At 37.4% G+C, this 12,737-nt stretch overlaps 1 protein-coding gene and 1 long non-coding RNA gene across 4 annotated transcripts in view; one reads left to right on the forward strand and one right to left on the reverse strand.

Moving 5' to 3' along the window:
• tbck (TBC1 domain containing kinase) overlaps nt 1-12,737 on the forward strand; it is a 39,863-nt gene that overhangs the window by 13,995 nt on the left and 13,131 nt on the right. For all 3 annotated transcript variants that reach the window (XM_026302853.2, XM_026302852.2, XM_026302854.1), the window contains exon 23: nt 6,183-6,355. In XM_026302853.2, the coding sequence (XP_026158638.1) occupies nt 6,183-6,355 (173 nt within the window). The remainder of the gene's footprint in view (nt 1-6,182; nt 6,356-12,737) is intronic.
• On the reverse strand, nt 6,887-11,402 carry LOC113127926 (uncharacterized). Its single transcript, XR_003295487.2, has 3 exons — nt 11,184-11,402; nt 9,772-9,885; nt 6,887-7,954 (listed from the first exon to the last, which is right to left on the reverse strand). It is a non-coding gene; the product is annotated as an uncharacterized LOC113127926 (long non-coding RNA).

Consider the following 12,737-nt stretch of genomic DNA (forward strand, 5'->3'; position numbering starts at 1 on the left):
TCTAGGTACATTCCACAGTCAGGCTAAACTAAATGTTACTTGATAATATACAATGGGCTTATTTATTTTGTGCATGTCTTCAGCTTTAGCAACTCTGTGCCATAAACAAGTGAAAATCACACTGGAATGCTTTTTTTTTTTTTCTCCCTTCCCTGCAAACCTAAACTCAAAGCCTGTCCATCTATATCAGCAACTAGCATTTGCAGAAGGCTGTTTCATTCCTCAGAGTACTAATGTTTGGTGATGTGTCTGAGTTAATTATATCTCACTCCTACGCAGACATACTCCCTCCTTGATGTGCTATATGTGCGCCGCGCTGTGCGCTGCATCTGTTGAACAGTCAACTGCTGCACCCAGGGAATTGTCTGCCACAGAAATCACAACCTCTGTGGTTCCTCAATATTCATTTAAATCTTTCAGAGTTTTAAGTCTGTCTTTAGCCCTTTGTTGACTGTTTGGTCACTCTGGTAGGGTATCATTTAAGGAAACAGTTGCAGTTACATTTATTTATTGCTATCAGACAGGAACCTGGAGCTTTTTAAACTCTGAAGCCCAAAAATACAGGATTACCCATGCAAGAAATGGAAATAGACATACATAACTAAAGCCAAAGGATGGTATGCCCATGCCTGAGGCATCTATTTGTTTTGCTAATAAAAGATACTGAGGTCTGTATTAAAAACTGCTCTAACACCGCTTAAAGGTGTGGTGGGGGGAAATGGCGCTGGCAGAATAGAAAGAGTAGAAAATACTGAGGTGTAACATATGACAAGAAACATCACATGTGATACATGTATCTGCATTTGTTTTTCCCCTAAACGCCCCAAACTCATTGCACCACCTAAGTGACATGTCACACTATTGCAGAAATAATGTGTGTGAGAAGGGTTGTTGGGGTGGTAAATACTTAAATATAGTCTTTTCACTAAGCAACATGGCTGTAGTCCCTGTGGGTTTCAGTGCAGAAAAGGCAGGATGAACTGACAACTCAAGGATTGTCATCATACATGGAGAGAAACACATACTTATTAGCTTTGCTCAGTTGCTTCCATGTGTTTAAGTACTTTTAACAGACTGACTCCCAGTCAAAGGGGTTTTTGATAGCGGTATAGGCAGACAACATATTGCCACAGGGATTTTGTTCTTTCTGTCAACTGCACATGCCACACAGAGTGGGGACTCCTAACATTGTCTCTTAATACGCACCCACTTTACTGCTTCTTTTCACTTGCGCAAAGCAATTACTTTAGCAAAGAATTGGTGACATAAAATCCTAGAGCAGCATTCATAATGTATGTCTTCAGACTGTACCTCTCACCTGAGGGATAGCTCAGACAATTTCCTTTAGAACTCTATTTCCAAATGCTGCGTATCCTGTTTTTTTTTTTTTTTTTAAGCTTAAAGGCAGAGTGACATTGGGGTTTTAAAGCCAACAGAGACAGGGATGATTTGTCCGAAACAGATGCTGGAGCACTTTTCACACTAAGGCTAGCAGACTCCCCTTCTGCCTAAATTCAGTGTTGCAATACTTCACTGTGTTTTACTGCTCAGCTCCAACAGATTCATGTGATTGAGGAGGAATGGAAAAGGAGAGCCAGTTCTCCTTATAAAGGTAAAATATGTTGGCCTAGAGCTGCAGTCAGCTTCTTTTGCAAGATTTCCAGAGAGTGGTTGCTTCTGCCAGCCTGTTTCTCTATATCACTGCCAGCCTTATTATCTCAGCTTGTTTATACCTGGGTAGTTACAGTGTAGTATCTGGCACTCTGTCTAAACTATATTAGGAATGAATTCTGGACTGTAGAGTGACCTCAAACAGGATGTGTTTACTTAAGCCTCCAGTAATGTTCTGGTCCACGCTCAAGCTAGTTAAGATTTAATTTGTTACAGACAGGGGCCCCAGTTCAATGGCAAACAGTTTGACACAGGCTCATGCCTTTATTAATGACTGTACATGTCTTACTACTGTGGGGTTGTTGATGTGAAATGTGAAGGGTTGAGTTTTTCGCATTGATTTTAGGGATGTTACTTACAGTTAGTTTGTCAGTACACCAGCTTGGTCCACATTGTAATACCTGAACTACTAGTTGATATATTGACACTAAATTTAGTACAGACATTATAGGCTCCGAAAAAAATAAAACCTACTTCCGTCAGGTTTAAATTATTATTTCAGTTTTTCAGTGCTGAACAAATTCGTGCAAAACTGGTGACATTCTTGGCCCTCTCAGCTGTAGTTGTGTTTTTGGCTCATTAGAAAATCTGAGCGTGCCCGCATGCTAAACTAGGAGTGTGATCATCTCAACCATCATGTCTGTCGAACCTCAGCTTATATTGCCACTGGCATGACTGTATATTGTAGAATCGTATATCGTTTGAAAATCAAATACCATCCACTGTCTTGCAGTACATACGATGCAGTGCATAGAACCTGCGAGTAAACATAAGTTTTGCCAGTTACTGTATATAACTTTTTGAAAAGTCCTTGACAGCCTTTATTGAAAGCAAGGTTTTGCAGGTCAGTGCATATATGCTCTGTCTCACCATGTTCATGTAGTTATAAACACCCACACACATACATAGATTGTGAGTTATGGTAGATATTTTTTGATTTGTGGCCCACACCTGCTCCTTTCTGCCATCAGGCATAGTGAATTGATGTCCTCATTCATTTGTTTCAGAGTAGACTTCACATGCCTCATGTGCGTGTAACTAGAGGAACTGCATGTGTGAAGCCAGAAAAAACATAACCTGATGCTGGCTGGACATTACAAGAGAAACAAAATAAGCTCGGTCTAGTTTATGTAGCACACGCTGAGAAAAAATTCAGACAGGGAGAATGTTTTCTTATATTTTCTTAAACAATAATGAATATTTAAAAATATAGGATATAATTGATTCTAATGTGCATATTATGTTTAAGCCCTGCATGAAAGTACTGAAAATGTTAGTGTATTTATCTAATAAGCTCAGTTGCTATTGAAAAAACTGTCACATAAACTGAACCATCATGCTGTTAAGTGACTACCTAAATCTCATAATTCCCCACATCCTACATTCATTTGAGGCACTGTACACATCATTAACATTTTTGTCAGTTTTTTAATGGAGGCCTTAGTGGCATTGACTGTGTTGGTGCTAAAGCAGTAAAAGATCTTGCATTATATATTTTGACTTAAATATGAACTTTGAAAGATGCATAAGTAGCCTTGGCATTCAGTTGTGAAAGAAAAAAAAAGTCACCTCTCTTTCTCTTCCTGTCTGCAATAGTTGGAATAAAAGTTAACGGTCAAGATAACGTTACAGGACACGGGCTCTTAAATGATTCACACACAGTCCTCTCTCTCTCTCTCTCCTTCTGGGCAGCATGGGGCCAGTAGCCATAATTCTCAGTGACAAGCCTATTACGTACAACACTGTGAAGTCTATAGTTGCCAATATTCTGGTGAAGAGGCGAGGTCTGGATTTAAGAGAAGGGTTGCAGAATATGAGGCCATGTTCAACCACCTGTTCCCCATATTGTCAATATATCAGTTAATTCATGCACAGTATGTTGTATACTACTAACTCATCATAATGCACAAAACGTTATCTTCACAATAATGTTATGGAAGTTATGTTGATGCTCCAGACTATCAGAAAAGAGGAAAATATTGTTTTCCGTTAAGTTCTGTGAATGATATCCTGTTCAGTATGTCAGACCCAGAAAAAAAAAAAAAGTCAAATGAGAAGCAGGTAAGAACTATGCTGCAACATTTTGCCTCGGAGCCAGCAATACATCTCAGCCTGCCATTTGGCAATTAATCTCTTTTTGTGATTCCCATTTGCTTACTCTTGTAGCCTCCAGTAATCTATAATGTTCTCTTGTTTGGAGTCTTCATTGATTCACAATGGACCAGAGAGGCTCTCTGGCTGAAAAGAACCGTATGTTTACTGATGATGCTGAGACATTTGCTTTCACGGGACATTAGCATCTGTCTCAATGAGCAGAGCTAGGAACAGAACTGATGAGCTCTAGTTATAGACGTTTAGTTCAGAGAAAAACAACCGTGAGCTGCTGAAAGTGCTCATGGCAACATTGCACACATGACGAACCCTGGCAGAAGGAGAAACAGAACATTGATGCTGAAGGCTTTGTGTTGGGAATGCATGACAAATTTAGAATGACATATTTGTACTCACATTTAGGTATAGTATGGTGTGGAGTGCTTTTGAAAATTAGAGTACAAATAAGCTTAAAATCCTACAAGTAATAGATGTTCATGGATAATATCTGACAATGTCGACCTGGGGACAAATTTATCAATCATTACAGATTCAGCCCAGTAATAGTATTGGAAATTAAATTATGTCAAAAAAAAAAAAAAACAACCTAAAAGAATGTAAGTCATTTATGAGCTTTTTACATTCTCTCTTAGGAATGATGATCAGATCCATCAGATTTAATTAATGTCATCTCATTGTGTATGGTAGAAACCACATTTTATCCAGTAAATGTTTTTTACGTTACACATTCAGTATAATGAATACTGTTAAACATGAACATCCCTTGGTCGCAGTTATCATTTAGATAATGCTTTGGCACTGCTGTTGCTCCCTTTAAATGTTTCTGGTGCATCTGTGTGTCATGCAGAGCCAGACCATTTGGCCACAACATCAAGGATCATACATGCAGAACTAATAACCAGTGCTAAGTAAAGAAATAATTATGGCAGCATCCCTTAAAGCCCCACAAATACAATGCACATTTTTGACCATCAAAACAAACAACCTCTGGACTACTCCTTTAACCCAATCATTGTAATATTGTTTATGGTAAAATAAAGGGTGGGAACATTATAGTACAACGGATTTTATTTATTTTACTTCAGCAAATTCTCTTGTTTACCTCCGTCTTGCTTTGTACCACAATCCAATTCCACAAAGCCCCCAAGTTGCTCTTAACAAATCATGCTATTCTATTATTTGTGGCTACAAGTCACAGTGCACAATAAGCACCTATACCTAATTACTAAAATGTAATTTTGTCTGACTAAAAAGAAAAAAAATGCTCCTTAACAGAATTGGTTGCCATGGTATGCCCAGCTGAGCCCAGGGCTTGTTACTGTTGCTATCAATCTTGCCTTTCTCATTCCTGCCGCTTTTAGCAGAAGGAGTGATTGCATGCAGCAGTCGTTGCCCTAGGGAGGGAAAATGTGTTTCCCTGAACTGCCAGAGAGTGTGTTGGGGAGGAATCCCAGACCACCAGTGTGTTTTTCACTAGAGTGAACCGTGTAACTCCAAGGCCATGAGCACTGACAACCCCCAAACCTTGATGCCGCTGTGGGACAGAGTGGGGAAAAGATACATCTTCTATATAATTTTACGTGAGCCTAGTGCATGTGGAGGTCATACTAAGAAATGCTCATTACCCAGACCTGCTTATTAGCCACAAAAGGGGTAGTGAAAGAGGCTGTCAGTGTGAAAGAGTGTGAAGGAAAGAATTCCTAATTTACCCAAATCCTCGACTAATCCAGTGAGTTCCTTAATCCTCTCTTTTCTCAGCACAAGAAGGAGAAAGATGGATTCTGCTGGAGAGGCATTAGTGGAAAGAGGAGGAATTTTGCTTTGCTCAGATGAAGGACAGCAGCTAAAAAAATGACCAGTTATTATTTTAAAGAGCAACTGACGCTGTTGGAGGACTACTTAATATTTTTAATAGCCACAAAATGCCAAGGTCAAGCTTCTTTTGCAGCCCAACCTCCCACACTGCATTTACATAAACTCTTAATGCCTTATGTCTGACTCAGTGGAGAGAATCCCATTTTTTAAATTTTCACACTTTTATTTTTTTTCATTAATTCTTATTCTGAAACAACAGGTAAACACTGTAGTTGAAGTGTTGCAACACATGACTTCTGAGCTTTAGTGTACTTTTAGTAAATGTTAACATGCTCACACGTTAAACAAATATAGCAAACAATCAAACACTATACCTGCTGAAGAACATTTGCCTGTTGTCAGAATAGCACTGTGTTAAAGTGAAGCTTCATAGAGCCGCTGGTGTGACTGTAGACTTTTTGTTTTCATCCAAAGGTTATAAGTTTAGGACTACTTACAGTAGTTGTTCATGAGTTTACCCCAGAGCAACTCCAACATTGGCAAGCAATGTTTTTATGTTTTTCTCTTGTCCTTTGATTGCACAGAAATTGACATTGAGCGATGTGTCCGTGAATCCATCAGCCTCTTCTGTTGGACTCCAAAGAGCGCAACATACCGACAACATGCTCAGCCACCAAAGGCCACTGGTGAGAATGGTTTTGGGAAAACAGCAACATATTACCCGTCTGACTACCAGGACATGCCCAAGACAGACCTGGTGAGTGTTACTCATCACATACACATTATTATTTCTTTCATGATTTTTTCTGTAATTATGTGTTTATGCTGAGTCCTATATGAGAGTATCTCTTTTAATCAAAGTATTAGTGGGATAATAACAGGTTAATATACTTGTTTATTTATTATTGTTTATTACAGTACTCAAAGTGTAATATCTCACCAATCAAATGCAATTGCCATTCATACTTAACAATAAATGAAGCACAGAACTCTTCCTTCACACTCCAAACATTATTTTAATGTAAGGTAACAATATCAAAATCAGTGCAGCATCATTTCAGATGCACTGTTCAATAATATGAAATATAAATATCAACCTCTAAATTTTAGTGAACCACTTTCTGCTTTTTATTGAGTAATAAATATATATAATGTATTGTTTGTTTACATAATCAGTAAAAATAGTAAAAATAAATATAGTTTTTATACTGTATAATTATTCTGTAACACAAGACTGCAGGATCTTTTCTAGATTGCACTCAGTGCCACTTATACAGACAGGTATGTACAGCCTGACACTTTTATAAAAACATTATTGAATGTGTATTATTGGCAGCTGATTGAGATGTTTTTCTTTCTTTTATCCTTATTTTCTTTGTGATCTAACTCCCAAATTTGAATAGTTTCAGACTGCCGTCACCCATTTTTATGTGTTTAGTCACAGGTTATAAATTCTTGCTGCTTAAAAAGAGTGACTTCACACATTACTCAACACCTGTTCCTTTTCACTAATCAGCATCTGATTGTAAAGCAGCAGCATGACTCTAGTAGATCTGTTAAGCTGTATTGATTTTTCGTGTTTGAATGAGTTCCCAAGGAACAGGAACAGGAAAGTTATAGTTTAATGCTCAATACAGTACACGGCAACTTTAGTACTTAATTCCCAAAGTGGCAACATATTGATTTGTTATAAAATCTATCCTACAACCAATTTAAAATAGTAACAAAGTAATGTTCTATTTAAAAAGCACTTTTAAAACACTTCCAAATTGCATTATATTTGATTAATTTGGCAGATGTTTTTGTCCAATCCAAGTGCATTTAATTTCCAAAGATGGGATAGATGTCAAGAATCTTTTGCTCATTGTGCTATTAGAATAATACAGACATATGAGAATTAAAAAATGGCTTAGCAGACATGTACTGTATGTGTAACAAACCTGGATAGAAAGTGTCCATACTTTTTAGGAGGGTATAATAATGTGATGCTTTCATTCACACAGGCCTTTTGTCTTTGTTTAGCTTTTGATGCGCAGCCCTGTTTGTCTTTCACACCTGAATGCATCATGTCCAGAAAGCTCACAAACACTCTTGTCAGCCCTATCTAATGTGTGCCCAAGTGATTGCTGTAATCCTTCTCATTCAGCTGAGGCTCATTTATATGGGTGGTGGCATTGATCCATGGCTGCACCTCTCTGCATCCCAGGCTTCCTCAGAAAACATTCAGGTTATCTGCACTCCAGAGAGTGTCTAGTTCACAGAGTGAACTGTTTTGAAATGTCATTCTCATCACTGAGCTGACCACAGACGCATATGGTATACACAAAACCACTTGTACTCCATGACTGCAGGGAACCTATTGAGAAAACAGCAAGTTAATATGTTAATGTAACATTCATTTTGCCTTATTACACATTGACACAGTTTGTTCTTTGACCTGACTGATGCTGATTGAGTGAAACCTCTTCACCCATTTAAGTTTCTCAGTTAAAGCCTGGAAAGGTTTGTATAACACAAGAATTAATACAGGCATGACGTTGAAGAAATAGAGATTTATGGGAAGTCATGTCTGACAATGTGCAGTCTAGAAAACTTGAATTTTTGAAAATGAAAATAAGGTTATGGTTATGTAATCACCTTGATCAAAATAAGCTAGCCTATTTTATTGCATTTGAAAGGACTGGTCATGTCTTCACCCCAGTGAATGTGGTGTGTGAACACATACACAAAGCTGGTATGAACAAGAGCAATCAAAAGCTGCTTTAAATGTTTTTATGGCCCCCTGACTGTTGATAGGGGAACTTATTCCTGTTTTTATTCAAGAGCATGTTTTTTTTTTTCATTTTGGGAGTATAATTTTTAAATACACGTTTAAAATTTTTGTAATGCTTTCTCTCGAAAACCCTGTCCTCACACTCAAATAGCCCCAAATTAATAGTTTCTCTGCTTGCACTCAAAACTGTAAGTCTGCTCTCAGACATAAAGCTGCTTGGACAAATTTCCTGTGCTTATGATTTAGTCCTTCATGATCCTTTTTTTTTTGGTCAACACTGTAAGTGGCTTTCTATTGCCTGGCAGATTTTGAAAGGGTTACTGCCCAGAAATCTGGGAGCAAGTGCACAAATTTTGTCAAAGCAGTGGCCTTTGAGCAAGATGGAGCGGCACTGAAGGTGTAATGCTGTAAAGAGAAAGCAATTAAAAATTAGAACATATAATTAAGAAATTATACTCTCAAACTGAAAAAGAAGTGCTCTTGAATAAAAATAGGAATATCCCCCTTAGATAGAAATGAAAAAATGTAAGGCTACCCTTTGATCTAAAATTGAAGGAAACATGAATTTGCAAGAAATGAATAAATAGTCCCAAATGCATAATTAATTGTGGACATTTGCATTCAGAACTGTTCTAAGCCTTAATTTAAAAGGACATACTAGAGGTTCCAGTATGCTCTGTTCCAAGTAGCACAATATGAATGCAGACAATTGATTTTGACAATATCTGTGGTGACCTACATTGACTTAACTGTCCAAATGTTTTCTAAAAAGTGGTATGGCTGCTGCTGTACTGATGCATACTGTATACTGCATGTTTGTGCCCTTATAGTCCTTCTGTCTGGCAACAGAGCAGGAGGTTCTGTCAGCAGATTTTCAACCCTTTAGCAAACAGACATCCATCTCATTGGACAACTGCTGTCCTGGTAGTTTGTTCTAAGTGAGTGAATAGGCTTCAGCAAGCTTTCCCTCTCCCATCTTGAGCAAAACAAAATACAAAAATGTTGTGCAGATGCACTTCTGTTTCATCAGTCTTTGACATGAGTTTGTCTTTAGATTGTTGATCATGTTAGCACTATTTGAAAAATTCTGTCTTGATAATGGTGTTTACATACACATTTGTGGATCTGAAGGCAGTGAGTGGCACCCCAGAACAGAGCAACTTTTGGGCAATAATCTCTGTACTGAACTAAATGTGTTGCCAGTCATCTGTCTCAAAACTAAACATAATTGATAAATTAGTGCGTTTTCCATTAGGAGGCATGTAAATGGCATTTGATGGTTTGGATCAGGAAGCTATCCCAAACATCGGTTCCTCTGAGAAATTAATATTAATCGAAATGCGGCACAGTACACAGAAGGCTAGTGCTATTCCCTGTGGATGAGCAGATGTTTTGCTTACTGTCATCCAACAGCTGGTAGAGCTCACATTTCGGTGATTGAGCAAATGAATATCCGTGAGTAAACAGGAATGTTCCCCGGTCCCAGTTTTTCAGGGCTTCCTTGCTGTATGTTCCTGTGCAGATGTAAAACAGAGAGTTATTGGAGCACTTTAATTAGCTTAGGTAATGTAAATAAGATTTGTAGTGAATGGGTAAAACTGGTCTATTAAGTCTTCACTTACTAGGACTTATGTTGCACAGGGCCTAGCCTTAATCACATGAAGACCATTGTCATTTACACAGTATATGATGCAATTTAGTAAAAAACTCCTGCAATTACATTATAAAATGTATTGCAGGGCACTCACAATGTGGTCAACTGCGCAAGGCAAACTAATATTTGTGTGCAGCAAACCAGCAAATATACACAGACTTTAAAGTGTTGTGCCTATTGAGTATTTTTGCTGGTTTGGTGCTTTTTATTTACAGTTTTGTTGATGTCTGTCAATATCATACAGTTTATAATAACGCTACAAATGCTGTCAGGGACTGAATGAACACCTCTCTGACAATGTAAACAAAAACATAAGCTTGTATTTTTATATATATTTAGTTTGTTTCCGAGCTTTTGAATTACACTGTACGCATTACATGTACCGGTAACTGGGTTTTTCGGATACTTCTGCTTCCTCCTACAATATAAAGTCATGCATGTTAAGTTAATTGGTGACTTTAGGTGCAAGGCTGAATGCAAATGTTTGTCTATCTCTCTCTGTCAGCCCTGTGATAGACTTGCGACTTGCCCATGATGTACCCTGCCTCTCCCCAGTATTAACTGGGGTTTGCTCCAGCACCCTATGAACCTAATCTTAACGTTTTTTATTTCATTTAGGTAGTTTTTGTATATTTAAGCAAAATATGAAATACTTTGTTATTACAAATGCAATGCAAGTTGCTTATACAACACTAAAGCATGATAACGCATTTGTTAAAGGTCATATTTGGACTCAAATGTATTTTGTCAGCAAAAACAGAGTTGAATTTATGTTAGGGGAAGTTGCTTTACTGCTATTCCCAGAAAAAAAAAAATACTTGTGGTAAAGCAATATTGGCAGCTGCTGTGTGGCCAAGAATTAAAACAAAGTGTTGTATATCAAAAGCTCGAGATTCTTTTTTTTAAAAAAATACTCCTCGATGTGGAAATTAGTATGTGTGTTTCTTTTTGCAAGAAATAGCCCTCACTGTTTGTTGTCAGCATTTTTCTCAGATCATGGCCTCAGTTATGCTCTTCCTCTCTCTGTCTGACTGCAGACTTGGCATGGGTTTTTGTTTTAAAAATTATTCTCAAACACCACAAACTGTGTTTGATATGTGAAGGTCTCAGCACAGTTACACTCATGCAGTGTGAAGGTACTTTAAATGATTCACTGACCTTGCTTTATCCAAGCTCTACAACACTGTAGTTCCAAGCTCCATATGTGAAGTGATAAGGATTTTTGGCAACTGTGTACCATGAGCATTAGGGAGTAGACATGCAAAGACAAACCACTGCAGAAGGATTTGTGTCTGCTTATCAGCAGCTCTAGTTCAGCCTCATCACTGTCAGGCCAATGAAATGCTAAAGTGTCATTAAGCCACTTTCAGCTGGCACACTCTGCTCACCATGACATTTAAGTCACCACACAGTGCTTCATCAGCCCCAGGCAACAACAGACTGCATATTTTACCTATTTCTGCCAGTAGATTGTGCATGTATGGATGCATTTCAAAAAAATGGTAACCTGGTTGATGAAGTTTCACAAAAACTGTTCAAAAAGCAATTTCTTAATAATGTGTAGATCAAGGTTAGCACTGTTGGTTAACTGGACACCAATGTACTTTTTTATGTGTGTAATGTGTGTTTAAAGGCATTTTTTTAAAAACTTACTTGTAAGTAATCTCATAAATGCATTCCCTTAAGGCAGCACTTCAACACCTTTGTTATTTTAGATATTTATTTAGATAAACAATTGTCCAGCCTCCAAGAACCAGTGAATATTACTGGAGTAAGAAATTATTAATCAGTAAGTAAAGTAAAACTTAAGTTTACAAAAGTTTCTGAAACTTATAACTTATAAATGATAGGTGCTTACTGCCTGCATGAGACAAGAAGTGTTTTAATGTCCAGCATCTTTACATCTAGTATTTGACTTAAGTGATTATTTATAAAAAAATATATTTCACAGTCAAAAGCCTCATCAGCTGAGGACAACAAACCTGCTGAACACACACACACACACACACACACATACTGTGTCTGGTCCAGAGCCAAATTACTATTTTTCATTGTTGATCAGTGTTGCTGAGGTCTCTTTGGTCTTGGATTTGACTTAGTTTTTCAGTATTAATTCTGGAGTATAAATTTAATCTGAAATATATACAGTATACTTCATATCAAATTATAAGTACTTTCTAGGAAGAAGTGCAATATCATTTTCACTCAACTTGAACAGGCAGGCCTTTCTTTTCTTATCATGATTAACATCTTTAAACAGTATTTCCACAGAATCCTGGTCCTCTGCCAATATTTTACATCACACCACAGAAATATGTGTGGCTGGATAGATCTCTGCAAAACTGCCATTAAAAGGAATTTGCTTTAACGCATTATTACTAAAACCAAATTATTCTTTTTTTTTCAGTCATAGAGTGTAAGTTAGATTGGAAATAAATTATAGATGCTTACAGGGAAGCTTCAGTGTGTGAAGGGAGCTCAGCTGTAAAAGGGTCCCATAAAATTTAACCGAATGGTCATGTGCATCAAGATATGGGTGGCTTATCACCTTGAGTTCACAATCCAGATAGAAACTTGTGATGTTTTATGGGTTTTTACTATTTTTGCTTCTCTCTTTTGGTTTTTGATTAAAGGTGTGCAAAATATTCAAAGTATTAATATTTATTCAAATGATAAATGATTAACTTGGTTTTCAATAAAAACTGAAAATTA

This window comes from Mastacembelus armatus, chromosome 1 (genome assembly GCF_900324485.2).
Source record: "Mastacembelus armatus chromosome 1, fMasArm1.2, whole genome shotgun sequence".
NCBI lineage: Eukaryota > Metazoa > Chordata > Actinopteri > Synbranchiformes > Mastacembelidae > Mastacembelus > Mastacembelus armatus.